This window comes from Staurois parvus, unplaced genomic scaffold (genome assembly GCF_062004578.1).
Source record: "Staurois parvus isolate SC_StPar_1 unplaced genomic scaffold, SC_StPar_1.0 ptg000568l, whole genome shotgun sequence".
Lineage (NCBI taxonomy): Eukaryota > Metazoa > Chordata > Amphibia > Anura > Ranidae > Staurois > Staurois parvus.
Window position 1 is genome coordinate 593,480 of NW_028318364.1, and position 17,634 is coordinate 611,113.

The 17,634-nt window shown below is 44.9% G+C and overlaps 1 protein-coding gene across 1 annotated transcript; it reads left to right on the top strand.

Moving 5' to 3' along the window:
- The first annotated feature begins 837 nt into the window (after window positions 1-837).
- CHURC1 (churchill domain containing 1) lies at window positions 838-15,904 on the top strand. The gene is made up of 4 exons (XM_089691661.1): window positions 838-994; window positions 2,005-2,140; window positions 8,734-8,804; window positions 15,645-15,904. The coding sequence occupies exons 1-4, from the start codon at window positions 956-958 to the stop codon at window positions 15,735-15,737; spliced, it is 339 nt and encodes a 112-aa protein (XP_089547787.1). The 5' UTR covers window positions 838-955; the 3' UTR covers window positions 15,738-15,904.
- The last annotated feature ends 1,730 nt before the right edge of the window (window positions 15,905-17,634 follow it).

The following is a 17,634-nucleotide window of genomic DNA, read 5'->3' on the forward strand; positions in this document are numbered from 1 at the left end:
TCACCCATCCTCTGGAACTCGCTACCCCAATCCATCAGACTGGCACCTACCCTCCTCACCTTTAGGTGCACTCTAAAAACACATCTCTTCAGAGAAGCCTACCCCACCCCCTGCTAATTGCTGATCTCCTCTGCTCTTCCCACCACTCCATCCCCCACAGCTATTTCCTCCTGTACCACTACCCCCTCACTCCTAGATTGTAAGCTCCAAAGAGCAGGGCCCTCGAACCCCTCGTGTATCGCATTGTATTGTCTCCCACTATAAGCAATTGAGCAAACTATTGGTGCTATATAAATCCTGTATAATAATAATAATATGAAGGGAGACAATACAATTACAATACAATAAAAAACAAGAGGATTAAGAGGGCCCTGCGCATAAGAGCTTACAATCTAATAGGGTGGGGCACATGCAGAATCTTGAGGGGACGGGGGGGGGGGGGGGGGGTCAACGTCATTGTCACCTAGGCAAGAAAGATGGAAGTGCACAATTGGTGTATGGAGTTAAAAAAATTATAACTAATATCCAAATGTGGAGGGGGGGGGGTACAGTGTAATTTAGGGTGAAGGGCCAACAAATCAAATGAAAACACTGACAATTGTCAGATTTGATGATATTAGCCGGTCTGACACGTGGACCACCAGCATCCGGATTGTAACATGAAGACTGCCTGCAGCAGACAATGGAGGTACTAATACACCCGATACTTCGAGCAGCCATCAAGGCATGCTGGGAATTGTAGTTCCCCATCTGCAGATGAGCAGGAGATGCGGCACAATACGGCCATAAACCCAGATCAGTGCAGGCCCCCAATGACAGTTGACTCCTCCCCCGGGGGGAAGGCCGGTCACATGAAAGTGACGTCAGTGAAGGTCCTTGAGCCCAGCTGGTCGGGACTTCCTGCCGCTCCCCGGGGATAGGATCGCCGTATTTATTATCATTGCAGGCGGCAGCGATGTGCGGGGGGTGTGTGCAGGAGGAGTACCCGGACCGGGTGAGCTGTGTGTCTGTGAAGGGGGGGACATCTCCTATAGAAGCGTGTTGTATAGATGGGGGAGGGTTGGTGTCCCTGCTGGGGAGATTGCTCTCACTTCCTGTCCCAGGTGGCTCCATTCCCCAGCAGTGACACAGCAATACATAGTGAGGAGCCTTCACAGCACTGATCCTGTCATTCTATGCCTAGGCTCACTCTGTAGCAGGTCCTGCATGCCATGTTTGCCCGGGCACAGGAGCACATTAATTTCAATGGGGTGCTGTTGCAGGGAAAAAATTGGTGTCATGGTTTTGCACAGACACAAATGCATTGTGTTTTCTGATTCTTGAGGGGCCCATTAAGAATTAATGACTCCCCAACATGTCTGCTAGAGAGCAGCTTCTTTATTCCTGCTGGTTGGTGAATCCATGAAATTTATAGACGATCCAGGACCCCCTACATTGTGAGCCTAGTTTAATGACCGGTTAACCCCAGAAAGAGGGACAGGAAAGGAACACCTTCCCACACCAAATGTAAATGCCGTGCCCATATTTATTTCAGGTACTTACATAGTGCTGTCAATTTCCGCAGCGCTTTACATATATAATGTACATTCACATCAGTTCCTAACCCTCAAGGGGTGTACAATCTAAGGTCCCTAACTCACATTCATACATACACATACTAGGGCTAATTTAGACAGAATCCAATTAACCTACCAGCATGTCTTTTGGAGTGTGGGAGGAAACCGGAGTATCTGGAGGAAACCCATGCAAGCACAGGTAGAACATGCAAACTCCATGCAGGAGGTGCCATGGTCTGGAATTGAACCCATGACCCATTTACTGCAAGGCAAATGTGCTAACCACTAAGCCACTGTGCTGCCTTTGTCTGATGTCATATACTGCTGTGACTGAAGAGAAGCCTGGAGTATAGCTTGGAGGATATTGCCAACTTGCTTCTGCAGTCATCTCTTTTGCTGATAACATTCATGGTACAGAGTACTGTATGTGTTTTATTTGTATTTTCAGGGTAACACTTGTTTGGAGACGGGATCTTTTTTGCTGAACTATGTGAGCTGTGCGAAGTGCAATACGAGAGACTTTGTGCTCCTCGCCAATAAAACCAGTGATGAAGAGGATGGAGAAGAGATCATTACGTTTGATCGTGAGTTCCTTTCCTTCCTAGATATACTCTAGAACAGGGGTTAAAATTTCTACTAGCCAGGCACAAACCTTACTCGTGTCCCCCAAGGCGGTGTAGAGCGGGCCTCGTGTCCCCCAAGGCGGTGTAGAGCGGGCCTCGTGTCCCCCAAGGCGGTGTAGAGTGGGCCTCGTGTCCCCCAAGGCGGTGTAGAGCGGGCCTCGTGTCCCCCCAAGGCGGTGTAGAGCGGGCCTCGTGTCCCCCCAGGCGGTGTAGAGCGGGCCTCGTGTCCCCCGAGGCGGTGTAGAGCGGGCCTCGTGTCCCCCGAGGCGGTGTAGAGCGGGCCTCGTGTCCCCCGAGGCGGTGTAGAGCGGGCCTCGTGTCCCCCGAGGCGGTGTAGAGCGGGCCTCGTGTCCCCCGAGGCGGTGTAGAGCGGGCCTCGTGTCCCCCGAGGCGGTGTAGAGCGGGCCTCGTGTCCCCCGAGGCGGTGTAGAGCGGGCCTCGTGTCCCCCGAGGCGGTGTAGAGCGGGCCTCGTGTCCCCCGAGGCGGTGTAGAGCGGGCCTCGTGTCCCCCGAGGCGGTGTAGAGCGGGCCTCGTGTCCCCCGAGGCGGTGTAGAGCGGGCCTCGTGTCCCCCGAGGCGGTGTAGAGCGGGCCTCGTGTCCCCCGAGGCGGTGTAGAGCGGGCCTCGTGTCCCCCGAGGCGGTGTAGAGCGGGCCTCGTGTCGCCCGAGGCGGTGTAGAGCGGGCCTCGTGTGCCCCGAGGCGGTGTAGAGCGGGCCTGGTGTGCCCCGAGGCGGTGTAGAGCGGGCCTGGTGTGCCCCGAGGCGGTGTAGAGCGGGCCTGGTGTGCCCCGAGGCGGTGTAGAGCGGGCCTGGTGTGCCCCGAGGCGGTGTAGAGCGGGCCTGGTGTGCCCCGAGGCGGTGTAGAGCGGGCCTGGTGTGCCCCGAGGCGGTGTAGAGCGGGCCCGGTGTGCCCCGAGGCGGTGTAGAGCGGGCCCGGTGTGCCCCGAGGCGGTGTAGAGCGGGCCCGGTGTGCCCCGAGGCGGTGTAGAGCGGGCCCCGTGTGCCCCGAGGCGGTGTAGAGCGGGCCCCGTGTGCCCCGAGGCGGTGTAGAGCGGGCCCCGTGTGCCCCGAGGCGGTGGAGAGCGGGCCTCGTGTCCCCCGAGGCGGTGGAGAGGGTGTCTCCTCTCAGTGTAGGAGAGCGGACCTCTCCTGCACGTGCCCCCTCAGCGGCGCTGCCACTGTAATGGCAATGCCATGGAAACCGGAGGTTGTAAACCGGAACTCGGCTTCACAATGAGGCTTGGAGCGCATGTGCAGTCGCTCCATGCTTCTTCATCTGTGCTCGCCGCTCGCCACAGAGGAATTTCTCCTCGCATTTGGCTAGCGGGCAAGTGGCTTTTTCAAGCCCTGCTCTAGAATGCAGCCTTAGGTACCTCTGCAACTTTGAGCTCAGCACTAGCCACAGAAGAAAATATAAACTTCTATTTATAGTGCATTCTATTTATAGAGTGTTCTATTTTCTTTATTGTACACCTCACTAACCGTTCTGTATCTGCCACCCCTCTCTGCCAATCCCTCCACTGGCTTCCAATTGCCCAAAGGATAAAATTCAAAACACTTACAATACCGTATAAAGCCTCTCATAACTCTGCCCCAAATTACATCTCCGATCTTGTCTCCAAATATCACCCAAACCGTACTCTCCGCTCCTCACAAGACCTCCTACTCTCTAGCTCCCTTATCTCCTCCTACCATGCTCGTCTCCAGAGCTTCCCCCATCCTCTGGAACTCCCTACCCCAATCCATCAGACTGTCGCCTACTCTGCTCACTTTTCGTAGCTCTCTGAAAACCTGTCTCTTCAGGGAAGCCTGTCCTGCCCTCAGCTAATAATGGAATCTTCTACTTTTCCAACCAGTCCATCCCCCACAGTTACTACCTTTTGTACCACTAGCCCCTCCCTCCTAGATTGTAAGCTCCAAGGAGCAGGGCCCTCAAATCCCTCTTGTATTGAATTTGTATTGTTACTGTACTGTCTCGTACCATAATGTAAAGCGCTGAGCAAACTTTCAGCGCTGTATAAATCCTGTATAATAATAATACATCATGGGACACTGAGCAGGCCATAATAATGACTGTGTGGGTTATGTGCCACCTATAGGTGAATGGACACCCAATCAAACAGGAAGTCCTCCCCCATATAACCCCTCCTACTCAGGTAGTACTCGGGTGTTTTTTTCACCAGTGTCTGTAAGGTGGATGTTCACTGAACATGTGCTCTATGAAGCATACTGGGAGGTCCTCAATGATTCTACTGAGAGTCAAGGGCCTCAATCGGATTTGGCTGTTAGCCAAAATGGATGGAACCTGAGCTTCTCTGGATAAGGAGAAGAATCCTCGAGGTTTTGCCTGTAATGCAGCTTTACAAGGCTGGACCCTGCATTTCGGAATCCTGTGCAGTTTGATCTGAACAAGGTGCTTCCAGCAGGGTGCTAAACGGGTCCAAGGCAGTGGCACCCGTATAAAAAGGGGAACCGAGTCCTTGAAGGTCTTTAGGACCTGGCCCGCCATGATGGGTGAAGGTTGGTCCCTGACGAACAGTTCAGGGGCCTGCGGTGGGATATATATATATATTACACATTATCTCACAGAAGTGAGTACACCCCTCACATTTTTGTAAATATTTTATTATATCTTTCCATGTGACAACACTGAAGAAATGACACTTTGCTACAATGTGACGTAGTGAGTGTACAGCTTGTATAACATGTAAATTTGCTGTCCCCTCAAAATAACTCAACACACAGCCATTAATGACTAAACCACTGACAACAAAAGTGAGTACACCCCTAAGTGAAAATGTCCAAATTGGGCCGAAAGTGTCAATGTTTTGTGTGGCCACCATTATTCTCTTGGGCATGGAGTTCACCAGAGCTTCACAGATTGCCACTGGAGTCCTCTTCCACTCCTCCATGACAACATCACGGAGCTGGTGGATGTTAAGAGACCTTGCACTCCTCCACCTTCCATTTGAGGATGCCCCACAGATGCTCAATAGGGTTTAGGTTTGGAGACATGCTTGGCCAGTCCATCACCTTTACCCTCAGCTTCTTTAGCAAGGCAGCGGTCGTCTTGGAGGTGTGTTTGGGGTCGTTATGTTGGAATACTGCCCTGCAGCCCAGTCACCGAAGGGAGGGGATCATGCTCTGCTTCAGTATGTCACAGTACATGTTGGCATTCATGATTCCCTCAATGAACTGTAGCTCCCCAGTGCCGGCAGCACTCATGCAGCCCCAGACCATGACACTCCCACCACCATGCTTGACTGTAAGAAAGACACTTGTCTTTGTACTCCTCACCTGGCATTCCAAGCGACCAATTTGAGTGTTGGAGCTGTATCCTGTCATCCCTTGCTGAACCAGGCTGTGAGGTCTGTTGTGAGGTGTGGAAGCAGTGGAATCTATGATAGCCTATGGAGGCAATAAAATAGATGCTTTTGTTCATCTTACCAAATGTGAGTGGTTTGGCAGTTTTTACCAAATATTGCACTATTTATCAGCAGTATTACACTATTATATACTTCTTTCCCTTGCACTGCTGTGGAGTTTGGTGAGAGGAGAAGGCAGGAGCGAGTGGAAGAAATACCCTTAATCCTATATGGTGGGAAGGAGTCCTGAAGGCTTCAAAGGGGGCTTAGGATCCCAAAACATCCTAAAAGGCACATTACTCACCATCATCTGGTGAGTGCGGCTGATGTTGGTTTTTCACTGGTGAATGGTGGAAGCACTATCTCATTTGGATATCTGTTTTTTTTCACAATTTATTGGGGAGAAAGGACTTTCCTTTATTTATATTTATTTGGACACTTTAATATGAATGGAGAATATTTTTGGGGGTCACTTTAATTATATTATTTTAGATTTTTAGTGTTATTTATATTTATATTGATTTTTACACTGTATGACATATAAGGTATTGATTGAGTCAGGGTGTTGATTTGCGCAGTTTTTTTTGTTTTTTCATTTTTAGAGTTTTTGTTCTGCTTAAAAGACTCTCCTTTCTGTATCCAATGGAAGAGAAGTTTGTTAGAAAGTGGGGAATGCCAGGGGTGGATGCAGCTGTGTATTCCCTAAATAAGCATTTACCTTGCCCTGTGGCTAATGCCCAGGTGTTTAAGGATCCGGCGGATTAAAAAAATTAGAATTGCTTCTCAAGGCTTCTTTTTCCCTGGCATGGGCTGCAGCACAACCAGCGATATCTGTCAGAGTCTGAATGACCGTATTAAACGGGGGGGTTAGAAGACCATCTATTTTGGAGAAGGCTACAGCTGCGGATTTGGCAGATTTACCACAGGCCTTATGTTTTGCAGTTGGTGCCCTTAAGTATTCAATTCATCAGCTCTCTCGCATGGCCCTTCTGTCGGTACACATGCGCAGGGTCTTGTGGTTAAAGAGTTGGGCGGCAGACCTACCGTGCAAAAGATTGTTGGCGGGTTTCCCCTTTCATGGGGAATGTTTGTTTGGGGAGGACCTAGACAAGTATATCCAGAAAATCTCAGGGTGGAAAAGTACGCTTTTACCCTTTAAGAGAAAATCCAATCGCGTGACCTTTAAGGGGCCAGACACTTTGGTGGTTGGTGCTTCTTCCGTTAGGCAAGCAATTTGCCGTACCCAGAGGTCTTCGTCTATGGGAAAATTTCAATGCCAGAGCCAGAAGAAACCCTGTGTGAAGAAGCCCGCCAGGCCAGATTGTAAGTCTGCTTCATTATGCATGGGTGCCCCCACTCATGCAGGTAGGGGGAAAGACTTTTGTTTTTTTTCAGAGATCTGGGAAGAACTGATCCAGGACAAGTGGGTCACTGCTACAGTTGCTCAGGGGTACAAACTGGAGTCACCAAAGATCCATTATCTCCTGCGCTCAAGGACTCAGATCAAACAGGCATTAGTGACAAGCAGCGTGTTGTGTGTTCATCCACTGGTGATCAGAGGTTGTGCAGCTCTATCATGAAGCTGGGGAAGCATAATAAAACTGTAGAGGAAGATGAAAGAGAGCGCACAAACCTTGCGCATTACCTCAATAAATAGTGACTAATTTTATTAATAAGGAAATATACTCACAAAATGATTGTATAACAGGCATAAGTAACCATAATCCAAACAGGGTTACAGGTAAATCGAAAAGGGGGGGGGGATGAAAGCTAGCGCGTTTCGAAGGGTGCTCCCTTCTTCATCAGAGCTGGGTTTGGCAGATAGAAACTTCAGTATGGCAGAGTTCCCATGGCAAGGAGATATTCAGCCACTGAGTGTCAGTATTACAGCAGTTCAGCCTGTTTAGTGTCACATAACCCACATAGTTGTTATTATGGCCTGCTCTGTGTCCCGTGATGTACTCCAAGAAATGAATTTTACAGGTAAGTATTTAGAGAATAAAAATCATCGCCTGGCAGAGCATCACCAGGGATGAAACCCAGCATCTGGTGATGTCTATGCGTTCCAGACTTCAGGCTGTAATTGACTGCAAAGGATTTGCAACCAAGTATTAAAAAGTGAAAGTTTGATTTATGATTAATATTCTGTCCCATTACTTTTGGTCCCTTAACAAGTGGGAGGCACATATGCAAACTACTGTAATTCCTACACCGTTCACCTGATGTGGATGTAAATACCCTCAAATTAAAGCTGACAGTCTGCAGTTAAAGCACATCTTGTTCATTTCATTTCAAATCCATTGTGGTGGTGTATGGAGCCAAAAATGTTAGAATTGTGTCGATGTCCCAATATTTATGGACCTGACCATATATGCTCCAAGTAAGTGCCCCTCATTCCCTCTTACCCCAAGTCACGGACCGCGCCCCGATTAGCTAGTCACCATGGGCATGTGTTGTTCGTGACACTATAACCATATAAACTGGAAGGCTGCAGGTTAGACGTCCTATGTTAAATTGGAACTGCAGGGGAAAATATTTTTGTTTGTGCTCGTACAAGTAAGTTACTAGCTCTAATGATGGTAATGATAGGTCTAGATTGCTGTTGTTCAATTCCAAAATCCTAGTTGTATTGATGTCAGAAAGTACAGGTAGCACTATACTGTTGTACACAGAAGCTGCTCCATCATTTACCCACCACTTCTCTACCCTGGTCCATTCACAGAACACCTAGGGGGGAATTTATTAAAACTGGAGCCTACAGAACCTAGAGCATCTGTGCACAGTACCCAATCAGCTTCTATCTGCAGCTTTGAAAAGGATAGGTAGAAGCTGAGATTGGTTACCATGCATTGCCAGGCCATGCATAGCTGCTCTGAATTCTGTCTGCTCCATTCTTAGTAAATCTTCACCCCCTCCCCCTTCCAGATTACAAAAGGTGTTTTGTATATGTGCAATGGGAGAAAAAAAGGTGAGTAAACAGGATCCTTCATTGTATGAAAGCCAGAGCTCCAGAAATATAGCATCAATGAAACTACATGGCAGCAAGCAGTTGGAGGGGGGGGGGGGGGGGGGTGCTGGAACATCTTATACCTTAACTATGGGTGTAACATATAACCTGTTCTAAAAAGGTGAATCTTTAATATTTACCCTAATTGTTGACTGACAATTTAAAAATGTTTTGTTTTTCAGATGTGTGTAAAAATTGTCACCATGTAATTGCAAAGCATGAGTACACCTTCAGTGTGGTGGATGAATATCAGGTACAGTGTATTTTCTTGGTTAATTGTCATCCATTATTTATTTCCTAGTGCAGACATGACCTAACACATTGAGTCAGTCTTTTTACCTTGAAAAGTGCTTACAATCCAGTACCTGCCACATTCTTATCAACTCCACAAACATTATTCAGATACTGTTTTCTGCTAGAATTTGAAGCATGGATCTGAAGCTGTAAAGCAAGACACTAACCATTCATCCACGGTGAAAACACACCAAGCCTAATTTTGAAAGATAAGGAAATCGTGTCAGTGGATGTCCGCATATTGCAGCAGGGGTTAGGGACGAAGGGGGCAAGGTGTATCGGTTAGGAAGAATGTTCCTGGCTAACAGATGATTTTTCTGAGATTACAGTAAAAATGTCATTGTTGTGCATCCAAATATCTATCCCTCTCTATGCCAAGTGCTTTAGGCGTTTCCCAAAAGTCCGAATTCCAGCTTTTATATGGTGAGGTTTGGCATCTAAAGAGGAAAAAAGTGAGGCAACTGAAGGCACACATGTACTCTATAGTTTAATCGTCTTTTCTCTTCCTACTGCCTGGCTGCTGCCGTCACTAGTGTAGACGGGGTAATGACAATCTCTGGGCTCTATAGTTGGCTGTCATGGCTAAGATCGGACCCAGGGGGACAGAAAGATGCATAATACAGAGTTGGATGCTACAGGCTAAATATATGCACTGTATGTAGATGGTACATGGAAGTTCTTTGCTCCAAAGATTGAAGAATAGAATTTTATATTTAATTTGTGGACATGGAGAAGTTTGGGGAACACTTGTCTCTGGGCATGATTTGTTCTCTTAGTGAACTAAAATCAAAATGAGTGTCGCGCTCCACTAGCAATTGCAATAAGAAATTATATCAAATTGTGAATGAAATAAAATGCAGTCCAACACCAAATTAAAAGTGAGAATGCAATCGCGCTTCTGCTGCATTAATGTCCTTAATTAATCTGTGACTTTGACATTCCTTCTAGTGATGTGAAATAATTGAAATTACTAGAAGTGAAATAATTTGCGTGCAGTCCACCAATCATAAAAATAGTGTACACCTTCACCGGTTGTGCTCTCATCTGGAATATATGACCAAACCATTAAGTGAGATCATAAAAGGCTTGTGTCCCTTTAATCGAACTTGGGGATGGATGGATGGGATTATCCCTCTTCCTAATAAGGGGTCTTCTTGCTTCCTTAGGACTCTTCCTCCATAGGTATAAGTGCCATAAAGAGTAATAAAGAATATAATGCCTTATCTTCTTTTTAAATTAGTTATTAAATAAAGTAGTGCACTCACATGTATTACAGGTTAAAATGTTGAAAAGTGAATACACAGTGTTTTTGAAAACTGCAGTATACTTGCTGTGTGTTGCCTTTAAGCGTCGTGATGTCAGAGCCCCTCTTAGGAAGAGTCCTAAGTAAGCAATTAGACCCCTTACTGGGAAGCGGGATAATCCCATCCATCCATCCCCAAGTCCGATTAAAGGGACATAAGCCTTTTATGACCTCACTTAATGGTTTGGTCATATATGCCAGGTGAGAGCACAACCGGTGTAGGTGTACACTATTTTTATGATTGGCGAACTGCACACAAATTATTTCGTATCACATCACTAGAAGTCATGGCAAATTCATGGATTAATAAGGACATTTATGCAGCAGAAGCGCGATTGCATTGTCACTTTTAATGTGATGTTGGACTGCATTTTATTTCATTTAATATCATTTCTTATTGCAATTTATTAGAGCGCAATTCTAATTTTGAATTTTGTTCACTATGATACATTGGTTTGAGTATGTGTAGAGTGTAGGCGACCCGCTTATTTTTATTATTTTTTTTTATTCACTATATTATTGCTTTATATCTATTTTGCATTAGCATTATTCACAATATTGATTTTAATATTATAAGAATACCTTGTTTACACCATAGTAGCTCACAAGACCCCACGTTTTTTGTTCTCTTAGTGATTTTCCAGGTCTACCCCTCTCATCTCTGAAGCAACTTGTTAGCCTAGCTAATTTCTTTCTAGAGGTAATCCACTGGGGAGATGTGTTTTGCATCGTCTCCATAGGGAAATATGGAGTACACAGGTCTGCAGGTGATGCTGAACTGAAAAGGGGTGAGGTGACATCTCTTTGCAAGATTTCACATTTTTGTTTTAAAAAAATTCTTTTTTTTTATTGAGCTGCTTTTAAGGCATACACTTGGAGAGCACATGAGAAAATACAGACACATCCAAATACAATATTGCCTCACTAAGACCCATCCAGTATTCCATTCTAGTCGATGAGACCGTGACCCAAGGATAATAGTACTAATACAGTCCCATGCAAAGTGCTTTGGCAAACATAAAATGTTTATACAGCATGCATGCCAGTGCTTTTTGAATTCTAAGAACAACTCGCAAAAAGAAAGATAAGAAGGGTCATTCAAGGCTATGGAATAGAGAAAGGATAGGCTCCGTAACAGAAGACAGAAAAAAATTAAGGGGGCTGGAGGTCCCTCTTGGCCAAGGACTTCAATGCCTTCTATATCCAACATTTGTCCAAATGTGTGTGTGTCACCCCTATGTTTAGATTCATAGAAAAGATCTTAGAGTGTCAGAATTCAAGAATTCAATCCAGGTACAAGGGTTAGACAACAAAATGGAAACACTACATGACAGTCCCATGAAAACTGAGACTGAGCTCTGCAGCCGCATTTGCAGCAGTTGTTTTATTATTACGGGTCACAATCCTGCACATTGTCCCTTTTTCTCTTTCAGTTAGTTGACCATGTGGACCACGCTTATGCTTACCAGAAATGTTTTCCCGGAAGCTGTATATGCAGTCATAACTCATTGATATTGTACCTCACGACACAGCACATAAATTGGCAACTTCAGTCAGAGGCACTATCTAAGCAGGCACCAACATTTTGCTCTGTTTGAAGCTCGGTAAGCTCTGACATAACTCTGTATGACGAAAGTGAGGCTTCCCAACTGTTAGCTAAGTGTCTCATCACACAGCGACGCAAAAGAGTGTTACATCACTTCCACACGAAACATGCCGTCACTTTCACACCTGCAAATCATGTTTCCATTTTTTTTTTTTTTTTGTCCAACCCCATATACCAGACTGCTGTGAATTAGGAATATCATTGTTGTAGACTCAGTCAGGTTTTCTATTGTCATTAAATGGTTACGTTTAGCTACCCATTCCTTCGTTGGAATAGTTAGAACGACTGAAGAATTTCAATGGCTGGATATTAGATTTTGTGCTGTGGAGAGGAGAAAGCGTACAGCCACCTTTTATCTACCAGTGGAGTGCCCAGTAGTATTGAGAGCAGAGCTAATTGTGGGGTCATTGGGTGATCCCTCCTAGGGATACGGAAACACAACTGAAAGATGGTCTCCAAGAACAGTTCAATCTGGGGGCAGGTCCAACATATGGAGCATAGTGCTGACGTCCCTGCCGCAGTGCTGACGTCCCCTCCGCAGCGCCAACACTGGTCAGGGTATGTTGGCAGCAGATTCCACACATTTGCCACTGGCACAAATTAGTACAAGGTTTACAGCATAATAAAAAAGTTACTGCAGCTAAGTGTAGAGTCTAGAAACTTGTTCTTTTATACCAGTTGGTTCTTCTAGGTTTAATTCTTTTGTTCCCACTGGTTTAAGTACACCATCAGAAGCCACTAGTCTTCATCAAGCCTTAGTACAGGTGCGTTTTTATTGTGATTTTATCAATATACATAGGCTGCTCAAGCCCTGAAGAAGACTTTTTTTTTTTTTTCCCCCTGAAACGAGTTGCCTGTATTTGATGTTCTTAACCATTAAATGCTTCAAAAAGTCCTTTTAAGTGAGATGAACTTTTGTACCAGATGCTCCTCGGTACACATCCAAAAATTGGGTAAAAACAGGAATCTTGCTTGTGATCCCAATAAAGCACTACCCTGCCTTTATGTACCTTGCTTCCATGATCTAATTCTATGCTGCTTTACTGCACAAAGGGGTCTTACACAGATAAAGGTGTCCTCAGTGGCAATCCCGCACCTCCACATTCCTGCACACTACATCTAATTATCTTCATAGAACCACCGTACTATTGAGACCAGCTTACCAACTACTGTCTCTAGCTCTATCCCCTTCCATCTGTTACACTGTTGGTTACTGGAGGCTGAATACCAGAGCGTTGGGCCAGTAGTGCCGTGCATGAGTTGGGAGCAGACAGAAGCAAGTTGGTAGTCTTCCCTCCCGCCCCCCCCCCCCTCCCCCCCGTGGGTGGTGTTATGAAATTAATCAAATGCAGCATGTAGATACCTGTGAGTGCCTGCTATTCATAGTAAGTAACACTTTGAATTTTCCCAATAGGCTTGCTTTATTACATGTTACGAAACACATAGTTGTTTACTTGTTTTGTCATGTCCTAAAACAAAAAAGCAAGTCCCAGAATCTTTAAAGTGAATGTAACCCTTAAAGTCATATTAACCATTTCAATACCGGGCAATTTTACACCTTCCTGCCCAGGCTATTTTTCAGGTTTCAGCGCTCTCACACTTTGAATAACAATTGCGCGGTCATACAACATTGTACCCAAACTAAAATTTTATCATTTTCTTCACACAACTAGAGCTTTCTTTTGGTGGTATTTAATCACCGCTGGGGTGTTTATTTTTTGCTAAATTAACAAAAAAAGACCAAAAATTAAAAAAAACACATTTTTCTTTGTTTCTGTTATAAAAGTTTACAAATAAATAATTGTTCTTCATAAATTTAGGCCGAGATGTATTCTGCTACATGTCTTTGGTGAAAATAACCCAAATTAGGATGTATTTTTTAGTTTGTAGGAAAGTTATAGAGTTCACAAACTATGGTATAGATCTGAATATTGATCAATCCTGAAGTACTGATAGCCAATCTAATTTCTTGAGGTCCAAGAATGTCAACAGTACAGATATCCCCCAAATGACCCCTTTTTGCAGAATAGACAGTCCGACGTACTTCATAAGAGGAATGGCGAGTTTTTTGAAGTTGTATTTTTTTTGTCATAATTTTTCGGAAAATGAAAAAAATTATTTTCACTATTTTTTTGTTACATACTGTCACCAGTGCAGTACAGCGTTACCATATAACTGGCATGGCGGTGAACAGGGACACTGACTGGTGACAGTATGAAAAAAAAAAAAATATATATATATTTTTTTTTTTTCTTATTTTTAATTTTTTATTACATTTTTTTTTTCTTATTTTACTATGACCAAAGTAGTACAATGTTACCATAGTAACATTGTACTACTTTGGGGAAGTGATCAGTATTTTTTTTTTTTTTTTTACACAATTTGCTTATAGCAAAGAATTATTTGCTATAAGCAAGCAGTTACCTGAATAAAATCGATTCATTCAGGTTTTTTTTTTTGTGCTTAGCAGTGATTTGGTCACAGCTAATCACATGACATGTGCATGTGATTAGCTGTGACCATTCACAGCTAGGCACTAGTATACAATGGATGGCAAGAATGAAGCCATCCATTGTATACAACTGTCATGTGACCTGCTTTGATTGGTCACAGCAGGTCACATGGTACCAGCAACGGGGGCCGGTACTCAGATCTGTCATCGGCCGTGTCCGAGGTACACGGCTGGTGACAGATTGCGCCGCTGCGTGGCTCTGCAACCGCGCGAACTGCGCATGTGCGGGAGCACGCCAAATGGCGTGCACCCGGAAAGCTACAGCGCTTTTGCGGCCGCCAAACGGCCATTGGCCAGGCGGCTAATGGTTAAACTTTTTTAACAAGTTATACTTGTCTGCTCTGTGTAATCGTTTTGCACAGAACTGCCCCCATCCTCCTCTTGTCGGGTCCTGGCACCTCCTCTTCTGTGCGTGCCCCCCATGGCTCACTCCCGAGACACAGATAGGACAACTCTGCCTAGTCTCCCACTGCCTTGTCACAGATTGGCTCCCACTGCTATCAATTTGCCCTATAAGGAGGCACAGAGCTGAGAGAGCTGCAGCTCTCATGCACAGCGCTGGATCGAGATTGTGCTCCTGTAAGTGTGAGGAGGGTGTGGGGGGGATTGGGGTTTCTGTGACACAGAAAGGTTTTTACGTTAATGCATAGGATGTATTAAGGTAACAAAAAACCTTTTAGGTTAGGTTTAGGTTTAGAGCCACATTAGCAATAAAACTTTGAGACCCCATTCATCTGTCCCTTATAATCCACATAGTAGTTCCTTTTATTTGTACACAAAATAAAATGTACACTTAGGTCCTGGTGTTCCTGCCAGTCCCCTTGCTCTGCTGTAAGTTTCTGACCATGTTAGTGCTGAAGCAGATCTGTGCCAACATGGTCAGTTTGCATTGATTTATATTCTAATCACACTTACAGAACACTGTACACTGACACAGCGTGCCTTTAGCTTCATAGTCAGTCTGGCTGAACCCCCCCCAAGCAGTGCTCAGGGAACAATGTATGGAATGCAGCAACACTGTTCTATCTGCACCATAGGACTGGATTCCTTTTCCCACCCTACAGGAGAGGGATTGTAGTTCTAGTGTTCATAAGACTGCTAGATAAAAATCGTTTTTAGGGTAAATTTTTTTTTTTTTTTTTACAATTTAAAATATCTTTTCAAATACACAGTAGTACATATGAAGGGAGAGTGTGCTTGTTAATAACAGACTTCACATAAACTATAATGAAGTGAAATATTTTATGCCTGCTAGTCTTGATAGCATTCCTGTATTTCTCTGTATTTTTCCAATATGAACACCGAAGCTCCATAAAAGTGTCGGATTGTTGATAGCTTTGCTCTTACCAGTGTCTGTTTCTTGTGTCTGTGATTTCAGGAGTACACTATGCTGTGTATGCTGTGTGGGAGAGCAGAAGACTCCGTCAGCATTCTGCCTGATGACCCACGACAGATGGCTCCACTCTTCTAGCAATATTCCAACCACAGAGTCTTTTTATATTTGTTTGCCTTATGTATATTTTCCTTGTCAGCGTAAAATGTGTTGTGTCAACTGAGCACATTGAGAATAATAATGTATGCGCAGCATGCTATTACAAACAGTGTTTCCTTCAAATAATAATTTTATATTGAACATTTCTTAGCAGTGTGTTTATTGGTTTTCATACTGTTGGCATTATTCTCTGCATTCTAAGAAAAGTACCATAATGTTTAAAGTATACCTGTAATAATAGAATTATGATGGCTGTCTCTGCTGACCTTGTTCTGAAAAATGTTAGTTGTCTGGCTGTTATCCTGACCCTCTGGCTTTAATGCTTTGGGCTATTGAATAGATCCAGAAAGTTAGACCTTTCTAATTGTTTTAGCTTAGTTCATATTTAGACTCTAAAGGGTTGATTTACTAAAACTGGGGAGTACAAAATCTAGTGCCTCCTGTGCATTAGTAAATCAGCAGTTAGAGATAGGCAGTACTCCAAAAGTAAGTGATAACAATGTAAACCTCATAAGTAAAGTTAAAAATGTCAACAAATCTGCAAGCAACAATTAATACATAAAATACAGTCCAAATAATTGAAAAAGGCCATGCAACAAATCAGAAAAGTTCCCTAGCACTGTGTTCAAAGGGATCACGAATTAGTGCATTTTCCATAGTCCAAACAGTGTTCCACCTCGCGTGGGAAGATTAATAACTTACTAGACTTCTATATCCAATAAGCCTGTCACACCTTTCCATCGAGACCGCCAGCAAGAAGAGGAGATGAAGCAGATAATATCAGTCTTTAAATAGATCACCTCCAGTAGCTTTTAACTTCAGCTTTAACCTCTTCACGATGGTGCCTCCAGGCCCTTTAAGGGGTTTCAGACGCCGGGAGTTTAGGGTCATGTGACTGTCGTGAATCGCTGTCATGGTGGTCACATGATCAGAAAATGTCCTAGTCGCAAGGGGAGATCAGGAACTTTCCGTGAGACACCAACATGTGCTGGAAGCGCAGGGCGCGCGCTCTCAGCACATGTGTTTTCAAATGGTATGCAAATATGCGGCTGCTCGGTGTCAAGGCTGAGACGCCGAGAGTCCGCATATTTGCATACGGTCGGCATCTAGGGGTTAAGCAATTAAGCTTTAAAAAAAAAAAAACCTGGAAGCTGATTGGTTTTTATGCAGAGCTGCTCAAGATTTTGCACTCTCCAAGTTTAGTAAATCAACTTGTTTGGGTCTGTGTGTCTTTTGGGTCAGCATAACAACCAGGCAACTAGCATTTCCTAGAAGAAAGGTCAGCAGTAGTGCCCTCCATGTTTCTATCACGACAGGTTTCCTTTAAGGTATTAGTATGCCTTTGGCCCACAGAGAGTCCCAGGGGAACAGATGACTCTCTATCCCCTCTACTGCTCCATTAGTGCTTTTGGGAGCCTCATTTATTAAAAGTGAGGTTGTAGATGTGAAAAAAGGTGGGAGAGTTTGATGCTGATGATGAGGTTTGTATCCTCTACATTTAGGGCAATTAAAGTAGTTGGAAAGGCTTAAGGTTTTTTACCTTCATGCACTGTATGCAGGAAGGTAAAAAAACCTGTGTGCAGCGGCCCCCCCTAATACTCAGCTGAGCCCGATCTCAGTCCAGTGATATGCACAAGGGACTTGGCTTTCCCGGGTCCCTCCCTCCTCATTGGCTGAGACACAGCAGTTGGAGACATTTGGCTCCTGCTGCTGTCAATCACAGCCTGTGAGGAGGGGGCTGGGCCGAGTCCCGCTCTGCTGTGTCTTATGGACATAGAGAGCAGGGGACTGGGACGAGCATGCACCAGTGCCCCGATAGCAAATTGCTTACTATAGAGGCACTGCTCAGGGGGGAGTACTGCTGGCAGGGGACCCG